Source organism: Dryobates pubescens, chromosome 6 (assembly GCF_014839835.1).
Source record: "Dryobates pubescens isolate bDryPub1 chromosome 6, bDryPub1.pri, whole genome shotgun sequence".
Classification (NCBI taxonomy): domain Eukaryota; kingdom Metazoa; phylum Chordata; class Aves; order Piciformes; family Picidae; genus Dryobates; species Dryobates pubescens.
Window position 1 is genome coordinate 18729975 of NC_071617.1, and position 17843 is coordinate 18747817.

A 17843-nucleotide genomic window follows, 5' to 3' on the forward strand; every position below is an offset into this window, starting at 1 on the left:
AATTTGGGATTTAAAGCTCCAACTGGAGAAAAGCAGCATGATAAAAAGTAGAAAACATGGCTAAGTACAATACTTATTTGTCTTTTACTATACAGGCTGGTAGAGAAAATAAAGTAAAATAAAAGATTACAGGCCAAGCTTGGGTTTTTTTGTATTTACACATATGTATAAACAGCATCTTGAAACTTACAAAAACGAAACTTCGGCACTGTTGTGCACCAAAACATTAAAATAACTTAATTCTGCTTTAAATAAAGCAAAAATGAAAACCAAAGAAATAAAATGCCCAAGGTATTGAAGAATTCATTTTGCAACGCTATTTTCCATTGTAATCCCATCTGCTCCTCACTAGCACTTTCCCCACATTACTTAACATACTAATGAGGCCATCCTTCCCTGCCCCTCCCCAAGAACACTACATCATCTTAACTGCTTGAAAGGGATGAACTATTTTACAAACCTTGGCCAACTTAATCTATTTTTAATCCACAATAAATTAAAATAACTTAAGAATCCTTTACAGCTGGTTTTGTGGAAAAAAATGTATTAGTGCACAAAATCAGATTAGTAGTTTTCCTGCAGCTTCCATGTATCTACTAGTTTTAAAGCAAATTAAGTTTGTTGAATTTTATGTGGACTTCAAATGAATACTTTAAATAGAGTGCTTAGGAAGCTAGGATTTCCCATGCCTCTCCACAGCTTCATAAAAGCAGTCCTCATTAACTACAGATGTCAAACTCTGGACGCTAAATTCTCGCTCTAAAATAGAGTTCAGGTCTAGGTTTGCAGCATCAGAGTGACTGTCAAGGGACTGGTGGCGTTCTTGCATTGCCATTAAAGTTCCTCTGTTACGCTTTGTGCTGTTTACTTTTCTCTTCACTGGGCAAAAATGGCCACGCACCAGCTTGGGATGGCCTCCTGTTTCAAAGCCATCTCCTTTCTCGTTTTCAGCAGCCTGATCCCGCTCAGAGTCGGTACTCGGCTCCTCTGAAATCTTCAGCCGCTGGAACTGTATTTCAATGTCTTTTGTAGGGCTGCCCTTCTTTAAGCTCTGATAGTCATTATTATCATCATCGTCACTGAGAATATCAGATTCCTTGACAAGAACGCTAGAAAAGTCAGATGCAGAGCTCTGCACATGTTTATCAGGAGAGGAATTTTTAGGCTCCTGTATGCTCTCGGCAGTATGGCAGCTACTGCTTTGAGTACTGCTGCTCAGGCTGCACTCGTCGGAGTCTGGGAAGGTGCCTTTCCCTGTGTCACCGTTCCACTCACTACTGGATGAATTCTTCAGTACCTTCAAGGACCTTGTGGATGCTGTGTAGAGGAAAACAGCAGTTTTATTTTTTCAGCAATACATCAGCAGCCCACTTATAAGTAGCATACGTAGTCTCATTTGATAATCACCCTAGGTCAGGTATGTCAATATTCTGCTACTGACAGTGCAATCCAGTGTCAGAGATTTCATTCCACCCACCTCTGAGCTCCATGCTTGCTTTCAAATCCTCCCAAAATTGTAATAATGGTTTGCACAGATCAAAGAATGTTAGGGGTTGGAAAGGATCTTCGAAGATCATCAAATCCAACCCCCCCTGCCAGAGCAGGACCATAGAATCTAGCAAAGGTTGCACAGGAACACATCCAGATGGATCTTGAAAGTCTCCAGAGAAGGAGGCTCCGCAACTTCCCTGGGCAGGCTGTTCCAGTGCTTTGTGACCCTCACAGTGAAGAAGTTCCTCCTCCTGTTGAGGTGGAACCTCCTGTGCTGTAGTTTACATCCATTGTCCCTTGTCCTATCACAGGGTGCAACTGAGAAGAGGCTGTCCCTTCCCTCTTGACACTCAGCCCTCAGATATTTATAAACATTTATTAAGTCCTCTCTCAGTCTTCTCTTCTCCAGACTAAAAAGCCCCAGGGCGCTCTGTTTCTCCTCATAGGGCACATGCTGCAATCATTCATCCTGCACTTATCCTTGTTGAACCTCATTAGCTTCCTCTTTCCTCAGCTCTCCAGTTTGTCCAGGTCTTTCTGAATGGCCACACGGCCTTCAGGTGTATCAGCCAAGCCTCCCAGTTTGGTATTGTCAGCAAACTTGCTGAGCACACACTCTGTCTGTCCCCCCATCAATATAATTGATGAAGATGTTCAACAGGAATGGACCCAGCACTGATCCCTGGGGAACTGCACCAGTTACACTCTCCAGCTGGACTTGGCACCATTGACCACCACTCTTTGAACTGTATTTTGTAACCAGTTCCTAACCCATCTCGCTGTCTGTTCTATCCCACACTTCCTGAGCTTGCTCACAAGGATGGTATGAGAGACAGTGTCAAAAGCCTTGCCAAGGTCAAGGTAGACTACATCCACTGGTCTCCCTGCATCTACCAATTCTGTTACAACATCTTAGAAGGCTATCAGATTAGTCAAGTAGGATTTCCTCTTGGTAAACCCATGCTGACTACTCCTGATCATTATCATCTCTTTCAAGAGTCACAGGAAAGCAAGCTTGATTCGGGTACTTCAAGGCCAGGATGTAGGCAGAAGTTGAGCTGTCCCAGTTCCTCTGATGTTAAGGGGATTTTACAGACAACTGATCAGATGGAGAATTTTAAATACTAGTAGCTACTCTATTAAATGTCTGGAGCCTGTACTTCATTAGGGTATCTGCTGCGTTACAGATTTAGTACACTGAAAGAAGCAAGACCCCTGCCTTTTGCCAATTGGTTTTGCTTTAAATGTTATTAGGTTTCCCAAAGGAAAGAACGCTAATACTGCATGCCAGAGGGAGTCTGTTTCTGCCCAGCAAAATTAATTTGAGCCTGATTATGTCTTCCCTTAGGAGAGCTAATGGCACACCACAGTGTGAGGAAGATGGCAAGCTTGCTTATTTCCTCTTGCCCTTTTCATGCACTGAGTTATGGAGAAACTCCTACCACCTCCCTAGCCCAAAAAATGGGATTTGTGGGTCTGGCACATGACATCCTGCAGTTACAGTAATAATGGCAAAATCTCTGCAGTGCTGGGGTCCAGACTGCATTTTTCACTTTGAGAATGTGTTTCTTACCCAGTTTGGCTGTTGCTGGCACGCGGTTTTTGAGCGGGACAAGGCGCTCTCTCGCTGCTTTCTCCAGCGGTAGCTCACATTTTATGTGACGTCTGAAATTCTCCCGCAAAATCGAGCGGATCACTTTCACCATGTTGGTCTTGTTCTCACAGTCACTGCAGGTTTAAGAAAACAGATGACCTGATTTTTCCCTCTATTGGAAGAAAATCTGCCCACCTCCTCTGTGCTGATGTGCTTTAATGCAGTGATTGTTTTTTTCAGTAGGTTGCTTTAGTCACGGTTTCACAGCTAACGTCTGTAATTCCACACACTTTGTATTTTGAGATCTTGTTTACTTCCCTTCAGAAAAACTGCTCAAAAGGTAGCTTCTGTGCCAAGAGACCACCTCTTAAGTGGTCTGTATCAGTAATTTCTGCTGAGTGTCTGATAAAATCAGTTACTTTGCCCATGTTTTACTGGAACTTGCAATCATAGTTCTGTGCAGATTTCTGATGGATCTGCACCAAATTCCCTCCCATTTCAAATTGTTATACTTTATGCAGTTAAATGCTGGTGTGGTAACTGGATTCAAAGAGTGAGAACTGCATTTTGTTTTTATTTTATGTGACTTGTCAAATACAACCTCCAAGTAAAGCTTACCTGCTGCACAACTGAAAAACTGTTTCTGGCCTGCCTTCTAGTTCTGACTTTGTGTGAATCAGTTCCCAGATACAGCTGTTCTCTGTTCCTGTGCATGGAAGGAAACGTTATTTTTGCATATACTTCACAAAACCTTCAGCATTACAAAGTCCAGTGTAGAGCTTGTCCACTCCTGAAGGCAATGCTAACATAGCTATGGGCAAATCTACTGAAGATCTCACCCAAGATGGAACCCAAAGGAAAATCTCCTGAACTCTCCTGTTGAAGCATCCTAGCGCTGCCTTTGTTAACTTCTCTCTTGGAGAGTTGCTTTCCCCCATTCTTACTGTTTCTTGCTGCTTTCCAGCCTGAAATGGCCTTCTCCCAGGCACACAAAGCTCTATTTGCTCTAAACACCTAGTGACACTTTATAGGAAATACAGAACTGCATAGGATCATAAAGATCCACTCAAATAGAAAATAAGAATACAGCCCCCTACTACCACAAATTACAGTCAACTTTTCCACATTTAGTAAAACACAAGGGTCAGTCAGTATACACACTGCATAAAGGTCTCACCAGGATATCAACCATTGTTAATGACCTTCTTGGTCATGGTATCTTTGCACTGTTTCCATTCTCATTCCTTCACACCATGTTGCATCTTCCTGAACTCATGGAAGAAGCCAACATACCAAATGAAGAAAGTCTGTTAATGTATCAGGTCTGTAACCACCTCAAGTGTGAAGACAACAGCGTATGATAGTAATTTCTCTACACCTGCCTGCTTCCAGAGGTTCCAAGCAGACACAGAAGCAGCAGCATGACAGAAGCCCAGAGAAGTATCCAAACCTAAAGTATTCAGTGCAAGTGAATTACCTGCTGTGTTCCCCAGTCGAACCTGAAGAGCAGATAAAGGAATCAGCCAGCGAAATTTAAAAGGGTCCAAGTCACCATAATTATGCGCAGCACGAACATTAGTAGGCTGCAAAAAGAAAACCAACAAGGATATTTCTAAGTAAAAACAGTGAGGGGGTTTTGTGTAACTCTTAAAAGACCTGCTTCTGAGGAGAAACTAATTAGACTTTGTCCTTCAATACCTTAATATGTACTTGTAAATGTACTTGAAATGGTGATAAGACACAATCTTTGGAATTTTAATTGGTTCAACTTTTGAAAGAACTTAGTTTTATTGGATAAGAATAATACTTTGCATATAAGTACTACCAGGCAACAATTTTCCCATGAAGGAACCTGCAGAATGTTGATTATCAAAACACTGCTGCTGCTGCAACTTTTAGAGCCTCTCCAACTGTTAAACTAAGCATGGTTCAATACTTCACCACTGGTACTCAGGACATACAACTTGCTACTTGACTTCAGCATTCCAGATTTGTAAATGGGTATAGAGGAGGATATAATGGCTCTCTTCCTTTCCTTCCAGGGTGTGGTCGTTTGAGGCTGTGCCTTTAAGAACAAACACTGCTGGAACACACTGGCTAATGTTTTTGGTACTAGAACCAAAACATTCTGATATTCTAAACGAATTTCATTGGTTGATAAACAAAAATTCAGCTTTAGATTGTGAAGCGGTTGGAAAAATTTTTTCCTCAGTTCAGTTGGGTTTGGGAGTTGGGGGAGTTTGGTGTTTCAGCCTGTTCTCCCTGCCTGCTTCTTCTGCGAACTGCTGGACTTGGCCTTCAGATAAGCAAACACTAATCCTGCATGGGCTTTTGAAGCTTGCTAACAACTCTTTTCCTTAGTAACTTGCCTTTCTCTCTCTCTAACCCCTTTTTGGGGAAAAAGGGAGGTAAGGGGGGGAGAGAGGGGGTTCCAAAGAGGGGATCCCTCCCTGAGGGAGGGATTTTTGTTGTGTTATTTGTCTTTGCTGTGTATTTCTGTGTATATATTGTAAATACCTGTATATATTGTGTTATATATAACCTGCTTTCCATATATGCTTGTAAATATATAGCTTTTGCTCTTCGACTGAGTTAGCTGTGGTTTCTTACTCTGTGGAGGAGGGAGAGCTAAGCCCTCTCTCAACCTACCACACAGGGTGATCAAGAGTCTATAAATGGAGGTCTTTAACCTACACACAGTGCGCCATCGTAAATGCCATCTAGACGAATTAATGATTCCTAGATGGTAATGTTTCTTATTCCACCTGCTGAAACTAACATGGAGCTCAGAGATGCTGCTGCTTACTAAATAACAGAAAAATACATATTGCTACACAGATACTGAGCACTTGTTTCCACTGTGATAGCCAGAATTCCAGCCCAGTGAAGGAAGCTGGTGTGTCCCTGCAGTCGCTCCCCCTTTCAACATCAAGTCTTGCTGCTAACATATTTATGGAAGCATTTCTTCTTGTTTTTAACATCAGAAGCCAGATTAGTTTCTAGTTGTGCTTTGGCCCTTCTAATTTTCTCCCTGTATAGCCTCACAACAACTTTGCAAGCCTCCTGAGTTGCCTGTTCCTTCTTCCAAAGACTGTAAATTCTTTCTATCCTTGAGTTGCCACCAAGTCTCTGTGATCAGCCAGGCTGGCCGCCTCCACTGACTCATCCTTCAGCACATGTGGATGGCCTGTTCCTGTGCCTTCAAGACTGACTTCTTAAAATGTGCCCAGTCCTCTTCAACTTCTTTGCCCTTCAGGACTGGCTCCCAAGGGACTCTGTCAACCAGTCTCTGAAAGAGGCCAAAATCTGCCCACTCTTACAAGGTTCTGCTGGCCTTCCTTTTCACTTCTCCAGCGAGGAAGAACTCTATCATTTTGTGATCACATTAGATCATATGGTCCGTCTCACACTGCCATAGGATCATAAACGCCCACCATCTCCACTGATACCAGACTTACCATTTTCTTTTTCAGTTTGTAGTTCTCCTTGTACACCAGTATTACAGCCCTCTTGAAAACTAAAAAAAGAAAGGAAAAGTGTTAATTACAGGTGTAATAGCCAGTGGAAATACTATCTTGAGAAGCTGATCATTGTAGTCATGAAAACGTGAAGGATAACATAAGTAAACTGATAGAAAATCACCTGCCCTATATTAAGATGGTAACTGGGTTTCTCATCCTATCCTTGTTCATGTAGTAGCAGGATTTTTCCCTTTCATTTTGTTCTTAATATTTAGGATGAAGCCATTCTGCACATTTATTCTGAAACTAACAACAGTTTGTCTCCTCTAAGTCTTCACATAAACAGATGATGCAGGTTAGATTTAAAGCTCTGATTTATTATTTAGTTTTTTTAATCAGTGAACATTTCCAAGTGGAGTGAATGGCCTACTGCAAAGAGAGTGATATGAAAAAGGAACACTTAAGTCTCTTCTTCCTGCAGTTTGGTATTTGTTTAGTTTGAAACTCAAAAATCTCAATTCCTGCTTTCCCATCTGCAGGAATTCTCCAGCTTCTACAACATCTTACTGGAGCAGCTCACTAACTTTACCTAATCCTTCAGCTTGGAGGCAGGGATGTGCTATCTCTCATCAGTAAGGAGGAACAGAAACATAGGGACATTGAAATTTCAGGTGAACTATGGGATGGCTCTGCAGAACAGTATTGGATCCTAGATCAGACTCAAGTGCTCTATTGCTGTATAGCTCTATCCCTGCATATGGATCTATGTTTCCTTCCAGTGGAAGAGGAGAAGAGGGGCAATGGTACGCAGCTGAGTCTCAGCCCTAAGTGAAGCCAGGACACAGTCCAAGCAAGCAGGGCATTAAACCCAGAGCTTGGCAGTTTCCTTCAGTTCCCTCGTAGGGTTTGAAGTGAAAATAAAATCTGGGTTCCCAAGTGGCAAATGAGCAGCCTAAGCTAAGCATCAGGCCTCAGTCCTTTCATTCATACATGTTCTGCATGTTAGAGTCTGGCATACACAGATCACCGAGAAGCTCATCTGAGGAGCCTGGCAGGTAGCTCCTGCATTCCCTTCCATAACCTGTCACGCTTTCCAGGGGAGGAGTAAACGACGACCCCGAGAAAGAGAAACTTGTCTGTTGTTAACCTGGAGGTGTTTGTCCAGTGACATTTTCAAGACATATGTTTTAAAGAAATGGACAATTGCCTGCCATGTTTCACTGAAAGATTTAATTAGTTAAGAAATTATTAAAGGATTAATCTAAATATATATTAAATAAAACTCTCGTTTGCATGCTCTCATTTCCAGATACATTTTTCAGGTTCAAATAAGGTGCATGGGGATTTAGATACAGTAGCTGTAAAGCAGAAGTTAGCCTGAATTCACAGGAGTAGAAGAAATTCTGATTTTCTACCAGCATCCTTTGAAAGTTTGGTTTAGCAGGTTGTTCTAAAGGTAGTATTGCCTCCTGAAAACCCCCGATTTCCATAGTTTACATATAGGCAAGAAAGCATCTGCAGTTGGCCCAGACAGCAAACAGGAACAGTAAACAGATGAAAACCTTTTTCATACTAGGAAATACAACTACGTATGGCTCCACAGAAAGGGGATGGTGACTTCCATCTTGTGAGAATATATAAAGTGATAATCTTTAGACTTCAAAGTGCAGAGAGTAAGTAAGGAAGACACTTGCCAAACACTGTAAGTTCAAGATCTTTTCTTGCTTTGCTCAGGGATGGGAAAGGATTCAGCCAAGAAACTGTAGAGTGCATCAGAAGTTCTCCCATTGAAAGCTCTGTCACCTGTATTGAATTATAACAATAGATGATATAAACAAATAGTACAAATATATATATCAACACTGAGATCCACATATGAGAGTAAAATGTTAGTAAATACACATCAATAGCTCTAAAGTTCTGTGTTTTCTGTATGTGCAGACAGAAAGGCAGAGTTCTGCACTATGGTAGGAAAAATGTCAGTAATCCACTTCTTAAAATAGGTAACAACTATAAAAAGTAATAGCCCCCAAGTTATGGAAACTGGATAGAAGTTCTTACTATTAATAACTTAGAATATTCAAGTAATCTGATGACCTGTCACTTACATATAGCCAGATGTGAACTGGCTGATTTATTAGCTGCAAGTATCTTTAATTTCTGTAGAGTAATTGGTATTAATGACACTGTTAATGGCAGAATCAATGGAGCTCTTGTATTCTGAGGCGAGTTTCTTCTGTGGGACGTATTGTAACACTGCGAAGAATCCCCTAGGCTGTCAAAAGTTTTGTTTTCCCATAAGTGATAAGAAACCACAAAGCTAATGGGGGCAACTTGGCTTTTACTCAGAATAAATAAAACAGCTGAGTGGGCATCTCTCATGTCTGATCTCAGCCTTTACAGGTTTGATCTGCTTAGTAAGCACTGCATGTAAACGGCTCAGCTGAGACATTGCTGACCCAGTTCTGGGAGATGAGTGCGCACAGTCTGTTTAACTAACAGGTTTTGCTCTGATAAATACATCTGGATGCCTCCACACTGGAAGTGTAGAGAATGACAGTAACAGACCTTCATGTGAAATCCTTTGAATTGTCATTTTCATTTATATGGGTGGAAAAAATATCTTATGAACTCTATAGCATAAAATCCAAATGGTTTGGGGCATGTATAATCTCTGCAACACTTAAGAGGAAGATGATTTTTCCTACTGGGACCTCTGTCTACTCCTGCTTGCAATTCATGTCAGCCCAGAAGGCCGCTCCTGCAACTGCCTGAAAATTTTACCATAACATACGGACAAAAAGAAACTTAATAGGCAGATACGAAACAAGTCAAAATATTAAAGGGGGATGAAGAAAGCCCAACACAAGTTCCAAAAATTTCCTCAGGAAGAGGTACAGACCCAACAGCAAGTGGGATAATGCTTCAGGAGTGAATAAAAGACGTTCCATCTCTTACCTCCTTCTCTGTTCCACTTTGATCTGCAACCAGTTGGTCAAATACAGTGCCATAATCTTCATATATCTTCTGCATCTCATTGATGTGACTTGCTACTTTTTCCATTGCCTTCAGTGCTTCTGTAAGTGTTAAGAATTTCAGAGGCAGCTGTGTCATTCAATTGTGTTTTCTAAGCATGACTTTTTTGTTTGTTTGTTTTTTAATTGAATCCCACTTGAGACAGGCAAAACGATGCAGCGTTCCCAAAGTTTGGTGAATAATTTGAATTCTAGGTAGCAGTGCTTTGTCATAGCAACAGTAAAGGGAATGCTCTCAGAGCAAAGTTAAAAGGGCTCATCTGGTGTCTTAAGTGCCTGAATAAACTGCAACAAACACTTCAATGATAAGCACTGAGATGCATGAAGATTTATACCAGCACGATAGTAACTGCAGTTAAGTTTTGCATCTTGTATAGATTTGGCCACCAGGATCTCTAGAGTAATCTATACCCATCCTAGAGTAAGTCATCTGATGAGCTTTAGGAAGAAGAAATTGCTTTTGGCTCGCCAAAGAATGTGTCAACCTAGCATGGTTGTCCAAGTTCTTCACAGATTACATCCAGGAAATTAAATGCTGTTTGCTAAGTTTTGTTTAAATTTTGTTTTCCAAGGAAGCCTGACACTAGATTTCTTTAGATTCTTCAGAAAGGAGTGGGACAAGGTCACTTCATCTCTCCAGTCCTGTCAGCTCTTAATGGTGCAGCCTTTTAGCAGCTTGGCATTCATTCTATCCTGCAAGCAAGTCACCCCCAGCTTGGTTGTAAAGGCAAGGGAACAGTATTAAAAGCTGCCTTTTAAGTCAGTAACAGCCTCATGACTTTTTGCTGACAATGTATTTTGCCTCAATGTATTTTTTAAAGAGGCTGGCCAATCTATAAAATCAATCTCGAGGCTTTCATCCACCAGGAGCTGACAGACCTGAACTGGAATTTGCCAGGATGAAGTCCCAAACATTTGAAAAACAATCAGCTCTAATACACGTGAGACAGACAAGCCCTTCTGTGTGGGAAGACTGCAAAGCTTTGACACACATCTCTTCTATGCAACCAAGTCACAGCCAAGCCTCAAACAACTGAAATTTCCTTCTGTGGTGCTCAACATTTGACACATTTAATGAACTGAATAATAACCACAAGATGGAGCTTTGCTCAGTGTTTCCCAGGAGAAAGACCGCACTCCTATTTGCCATGGCAAATCCTGAGCAAATCTACTTCTCAAAGGGACTTGGAGATATCAAGTAGGACTTTTTGCTAAAAGCGCAACAAAGCTACTCATTATTTTTAAAGAAAAGGAGGAAATTCTCTCAGGTTTTGACAAGCTGTGTGCTATCTACCAAAATGGCTACCTGCATCTTCAGAAAGGGCTGGAAATAAAACTTGACTCACACCTGTAGCAAAAAAAGGAAGAAGTTACCTGTCAAATGATAGTGCTCCTCACTCTCGTTGTCTGTCAGAGACACCAGCTCTTTTAAAAGCAGGGGATATTTCAGCACTCTCTGAACAGGCTTTATGAGATACGACTCCAGGGTAGAAGAGTGTTGCTTTGTGGGATTCCGAGCATCCAGGAAGGCCTTAAAGGCACTATCTGTTTTGGCTAGATGTAAATAAAGGAGTTGGTCACTGGAACGTGAAAGCCATAGAAGCTGTGATAACTTGAAAGCACAGAATGGCAAATTGTACGCAGCACCAAAAGCCTCACCCCTTTCAACAGATGGTTTACAGCATAGTTGACACTATTCAATTCATAATAATCTCCTGCATTAAATAGCATACATAAGAGCTAAGAGAGCAAGGTGAGATTATTCCTTAAAGTATTTGTTTTCAATGTACCACAGTGGATGACAGAAGTGGTAATTTCTAACTCCTTTTGGAATATGAGCTGGATCTGCAGATAGCACAAACTTCTGGAAGAAGTTAGCCAGGCTACTGCCTGGATGTACAAAAGGAGTCCTTTACTTCTGTTCTTTACCACACCACAGAACTGTAGATCTTAGCTATTCCTATTGAAAGACACCAAATTAGTCCTTGTTTTGTACCTATATTCTCTACAAGTCAGCAAGATTTGTTATGGTAGTTCAGTGCAATTTACATTCAGGCAAATGAATTACAGTAAAGAAGATAATAAATTACCTCTCTCAAGGACTTTCTGAACTTTGATGTGGTTTGCACAGAAGCCACTGTAGAGTTTAAAGTGATCAGCATAATACAGAAAGGACCCTCCAAGGGAAAACAGCAGTTTCTGAAATCAGCACAAAGAAAATATTAATTCATTACTAGAATCCTAAATACACATTCAGGCACATAACACACAAAGTCAGTGGTGTGATTATCTGCTATCTTTCTACATACATCCTATATATATTTTTTACATAAATGTACTACTGGTAGTAATTCCATGATGGTTTTGTATTTCTCTTGACTGTAGAGTTCAAACCATTTAGGCAAAGCCTGTAATTTTCTCCTTTCTCCCTGAAGAGGTAACACCACTGCAGATAGTCTGCCTTACTGTATCTTTCAGGCAGCACAGGAACCAGAACCAACAGACAATTAACAGGGTGTGTTGCTCAGGGGAAAAAGCATGAGCAATATGAAGCAAGGCACAGAAGTGCCAAAGCCAGAAAGGACAGTGTAAAGAAACACAGAGGACTGGTTTCCAACTGTTTTCCTTCTTTCAGGCAGGTGGTAATTACAGGGACCTCTGATGTTCTTGGATGAAGCAGTGGTTGGGAAGATGTGGGAGGGACTGATTCATGAGGGGTATGTTTTTAGAAAAATGCTTCCCAAAGCAAAGAAAGAGGGGTAGTGAGGGAGGAGGAGGAAAAGGAGGAGGAAAAGGAGGAGGAAAAGGAGGAGGAAAAGGAGGAGGAAAAGGAGGGGGAAAAGGAGGGGGAAAAGGAGGAGGAAAAGGAGGAGGAAAAGGAGGAGGAAAAGGAGGAGGAAAAGGAGGAGATTATCCCTCTCCCATCTTTTTAATCAATATTTGCTCCACAAAAGGCAGAAAGTGTCCAGAAGGCATGCCAGAAGTCTTGCCTGATCCTGAGCCAGTGACTTCATTGCTAGGGAACCTCCTTCTTCCAGTTAGGGCAGGTACTAGGTGGTGCCACTGTGACACAGTGCAGCTGTTTACATTTCATAGGCTGCCTTCTTGGATCTCACAACATGAGAAATGCATGCAGTATTCAATAGGAAAAGCTCCCAGTCTGTAGAGGGTAACTGGGCACAGTGGGGAGTATGACAGTGCAGGGCAGAACAGCAACAATGCCCTTTCTACAAAGGAGTTCTGCATCATAAGCACTGCTAGTTTATAGTACACTCTGCATCTTCCATGTTGCACCTTCTGCCATGGGAAAGAAGACGACAATCCCAAGAAAAATAGCATTTCTCTTTCTCTGCTGAATAGAAGTCTATAAACCAAAACACAACTTTTGGCATTGAAACAGCCATAATGAAACTTGGAAGTTCTTAAAGTCAGGTTTGCCGGCACACTAGAAAGCAGTCAGTGACAGAATATTTACCCGGAATTGGGATGGCGTTTCCAGTGTATTAAAATCTGAGGAAGAAGCTATTCCATCTTCAAGGGTCTCCAAAAACACCTTCTGGAAATCCAGCATTTCTGGCAGACTGCCAAACAAGGACTCCATCTGCAACAGACAGACAGCACTCTATGCACCTGACAGTGGTCTCGCAAGAACAATCCGCTAAGGAAACGTGACAAATGAAGAGGTTGCAAAGGCAAATCATAGCTTTGATAGCACTTTTAAAAATTATTTGCTATTTTTAACAAAATCCTTATTAAAAAAAAAAAAAAAAAAAAAGGCAAAGATTTCTTAGCAGTTAAGTCAGGAGAACAATTACCATTTTAAAAAAGAAGTGATGCATGCACCAGACAGAAAGGCGCTGACTTGTTCTAATTCCTATTTGCTACGATTGTGGCTTCCTTTTACTGTCAAGCTCTCAGCAATGTAAAACCCAAGTGCAAAGTTCTTAACCCACAGAAGAATGAAAAGCACATCTTTCCGTTGTTCCCTTACCTCATCTTGGGTAAGGAAGGTTTCACTTTGAAGGGGTTCCAAATAAAGCTCGAAGAGGCAGCTCAAGTCCTGCAAAAAAAGAGAATTCATTCACTTTTTATGCAAGCTGGAAATTGGCCTTTTGTGACAACTGTGGGACAGGAGTAATGAACTATAGACACAATTCTATAACAAAATCACCCATGTGTTGTTAGCGCTAAAGTGATGCTAAATTAGGCACAAATTGATTTCAGTGTAATGATTTTGTTTCATCTTTAAGGCTTTACAGCTTGATTATAAGAACTTGTATTTTAGGATAGTGTGAGAAGAAAATGTTACAGAGTCTGTGTATGTGAACAGCATCAAATGTTTTAATTGTGTATGGCATATGCACCATATAAACAGCCACTCATTTAAACAGTAGTAGCAATATTCAGAAAGACATGTAAAAGTTTTAAATCCTATTGGTTATTAAAGTGTTCTGTTGTCAGAGGGGATGTGATCAAGAGCCTTTTCAGTCACTTTTCCAAAGAACTGGTGCCACTTTGAACACTTACTATCCCACATCAAAGCGTGACAGCAGGGCTGGGGTCTCTGACCCTGAGAAGAGGAATGGCAGAAATTCTTAGGAAGAAGGAGTAATGAGTATCTCCCTGGGAACGCCCTCATCACTATGTGTAACCTGCCAGGATTTTGCCTGGTGCAAAAGTTCACACCTGTCAGTGACCTCCATGGTCATTCCTTTGTACAAGGCAATTCCTCTGTAAGAAACATCAGCTGGACATAAATGGGGGTCTGTGTTCTGTGAAGCTTTCTCAAGCTTTACAGCGTACGGCTACATAAGTGCATTGGGGGACAACACCACCAATAACAGATTGAAAGCCTTGTCTTTTCTGTACACATTATTGCAGCAAGTACCAGTATCTCTAACTACATGTTTTGAGATCCACTAAAATGATTCCTCCTTGATGAAGGTCAATGAAATCAATGTTTTCATATTTCCTTTGGCATCCAGTCACATGTATTTGAGGTTTATTAAAAGAAAAGACATACATCTAACAAATTATGGACTTACCAGTCAGAGGAGAAATAACAGATGTGTGATACTACAACCAACTGGAGTAGTGCATTTTAGCTGTGTTGATTCGAAAGTAAGTATGCAGTATTTTCCACAATTAAAGTGTTGTGGTTTTTTTCCCTATCTTCTTGGAGACTATTCTGTTCTTCTACCAGATTTATTTTGATCTTCAAAACTGGGGAAACATCCCCTGGAAATCCCCTGTATTAACACATTTCAGGTGTTTGCACTCCACAAATTACCACTCTCCGATATAAAGACAAATTGACAAGAACTAAAGCTACTAGAACAAATCCTACAGCCTCTACTACAGGACCAAGACTTTTGAAAACAACAGGAACAATTAGATAAGCAGACTTTGTAGGTTATAGCCCTTGTAGAGGGCTGGTTATATATGAAATATGTTAAGATCATCCAGAAATCACAGTCATCTGTAGATAGACAGATTTTATGCTCTTGGTTCATTTTTACCTTAACATATGATTTCTCAGTGTCCATAAGTTCCTGGATGACTTTTCTCAGTCTGTCTGCATCAGAAAGGTGGCGAGCCAGTGGCCGTGGAGGTGGATCCTGGTTGTCCTTCTGACTTTCCATACTGCTGGCTTGGACTTCTTGGAAGTTTTGGCACAACACACTGATCTGTTCTGCGCTCTGTAAAATGGGCAGAAAGAGACAAGTGCTGATGTTTTACAATGTAAGCAGTACTGCACTGGTTTTTACATTCCTCAGATTTTGCTCTTGTTCCAAATCTGGGGGCTAGAGCATGCCACTGATTTTTGTCAAGTATGTATCCCAGTGGCTTTGAACAGCTGGAATTGATAGCAGGTCCAGATCACAACAATAAAAAATTTCTAGTGGTTTTCCCAGTGCAAATTATTTTCGGTCTTCAGACTCAAGCTTGTGGGATGCAAAAGATGAGAGCACACTCAGATATACTTTGATTCTTATTACACTAGGATCACAGTGTTTTCTGTCTGTCTTATTTTGCAATACTCACTGCATCAAAACAAAGAATTACTATCCAAAGATCAATATATTAGGTAAGCATCAAGGCTGCTTTATTTGTCATCTGCTACCTATATGGTGTTATGTGTTTTTTTCAAACAATGAGACCTGATGGAGCGGGTCTGGAAGAGAGCCATGAAAAAGATCAAGGGGTTGGAGTACCTCTGCTACAAGGACAGGCTGAGTGAGCTGGGATTGTTCAGCATGGAGAAGAGCAGGCTCTGGGAAGACATAATAGCAGCCTTCCAGTACCTGAAGGGGGCCTAAAAGAAGGATGGAGAGAGACTGTTTACAAGGCCTGTGGTGATAGGACAAGGGGCAATGGCTTCAAACTAGAGAAGAGCAGATTTAGATTGGATGTTAGGAACTGGTTCTTTACTATGAGGGTGGTGGAACACTGGAACAGGTTGCCTGGGGAGGTGGTTGGAGCCCAATCTCTGGAGATATTCAAGGGGAGGTTCAACAGGGCTCTGGGCAACCTGATCTAATTGAGGATGTCCCTCTGACTGCAGGGGGTGTTGGACTAGATGACCTGCAGAGCTTCCTTCCAACTCAGACCATTCTATGATTCTATGAGACCTGGAGTTGAGAGTTACGATTCCAACATCCTGATTTGTCAAATGATATTTAGATGCTTTCTCTTCAAGAAGAAAACTATGTATCAAGATTTTTTGCTTTCAAAAACAAGGAATGGGAACCTAAATCTTTGAGATTCTTTACAAGAATGATAAAGGGGTGGTTGGGGAATAAGAAAAAAATAACACACACAAAAAAGGGGAAAATTTTCAAGCAAGACAGGAACTGGAGATGGAACAATAAGAGTTAATCTTTATGCTCAAGAGGAAAAAGAATGATATTTTTCTAATACTATGAAATGGTTGTACAGTTTGCTCTTGTATGATCACCACTAATATACAAAAGCAGAGTTTACAGGTGATTAATGCTTAACTTGAAAATTATTCCATTGACCTCCTTACATGAAGTTTTCCTGAAAGCTAGAATACATTGCTACTATTACTTCATTCTACCTTAGCAGCTGCCACTATTCACCTCTTTGTACTGCATGAAACTGTTCTTCAGTAATAGTGTCTTGGAGACATTCTAAGATACTGGACAGTTGCATAGGCTGTGCCAAATATCTTCTACTTAACTAACACTTTCAAATGAATGCTGCCTTATTTCAAGTGAAAGTCTTGTTTCAGTGATCTTCTTTCAAAGAAGAAACAAGGACATGCGTGCATTTCAGAACTGTCTTCATCTGTACTTATTCTACACACTGTTTCAAGTGGGCCTTTTTGGATGCCCTGATTCACCACTGATTATCTGTATAGCTAGGTTCACCAACATACTAGGTCACCAAATGAGCAAGTGCAAAAGTTGTCTGAAACTGCACAAAGCCTTCTGTGAGATGGAGACTAAACGGACTAGCAATATTAGATCTCAACCTTTCATGTAACAAATCCAAAATACATCCTTCACACCTATGTGACAGAAATAAATGTTAAATGTCAAATATTTGCTACATAGTCCACATAAATCTAGAGCTTCCCAGTCCCTAATTTTGGACAATGTCGCCACTCTAGAAAAATTCTTACTGTCCTTACTAACTGTGCAACTATCTTCACAATCCTGCATAATGACTGGAGGATTGCAGGGCTGTGAAATCTAGATGTCTTTTGTAGAATAGAATAGAATAAACCAGGTTGGAAGAGACTTTCATGATCATCACGTCCAACCCATCATCCAACACCATCTAATCAACTAAACCATGGCACCAATCATCCCATCAAGTCTCCTCCTAAACACCTCCAATGATGGCGACCCCACCACCACCCCAGGCAGCCCATTCCAATGGGCAATCACTCTGTCTATGAAGAATTTCTTCCTAACATCCAGCCTAAACCTTCCCTGGAGCAGCTTGAGACTGTGTCCTCTTGTTCTGGTGCTGGTTGCCTGGGAGAAGAGACCAGCCCCCACCTGTCTGCAACCTCCCTTCAGGTAGTTGTAGAGAGCAATAAGGTCTCCCCTGAGTCTCCTCTTCTCCAGGCTAAGCAACCCCAGCTCCCTCAGCCTCTCCTCATAGGGCTTGTGTTCCAAACCCCTCCCCAGCTTTGTTGCCCTTCTCTGGACACGTTCCAGCAAGTCAACATGGTTTCTAAACTGAAGGGCCCAGAACTGGACACAGTACTCAAGGTTGTATTTACAACAT

General features: G+C 41.2%; 1 protein-coding gene across 1 annotated transcript in view; it reads right to left on the minus strand.

The window, feature by feature from the left end:
- Nucleotides 1-8: 8 nt before the first annotated feature.
- The window catches only part of TIAM2 (TIAM Rac1 associated GEF 2), a 97181-nt gene continuing 79346 nt past the window's right edge, over nucleotides 9-17843 (minus strand). The window contains exons 15-26 of the mRNA XM_054162699.1: nucleotides 15101-15280; nucleotides 13573-13641; nucleotides 13057-13182; nucleotides 11672-11780; nucleotides 10956-11135; nucleotides 9505-9623; nucleotides 8241-8349; nucleotides 6544-6602; nucleotides 4563-4668; nucleotides 3704-3791; nucleotides 3065-3219; nucleotides 9-1317 (exon numbers count right to left, since the gene is read on the minus strand). Coding sequence (XP_054018674.1) covers nucleotides 674-1317; nucleotides 3065-3219; nucleotides 3704-3791; nucleotides 4563-4668; nucleotides 6544-6602; nucleotides 8241-8349; nucleotides 9505-9623; nucleotides 10956-11135; nucleotides 11672-11780; nucleotides 13057-13182; nucleotides 13573-13641; nucleotides 15101-15280 — 1944 coding nt within the window. The 3' untranslated portion in view covers nucleotides 9-673. The remainder of the gene's footprint in view (nucleotides 1318-3064; nucleotides 3220-3703; nucleotides 3792-4562; nucleotides 4669-6543; nucleotides 6603-8240; nucleotides 8350-9504; nucleotides 9624-10955; nucleotides 11136-11671; nucleotides 11781-13056; nucleotides 13183-13572; nucleotides 13642-15100; nucleotides 15281-17843) is intronic.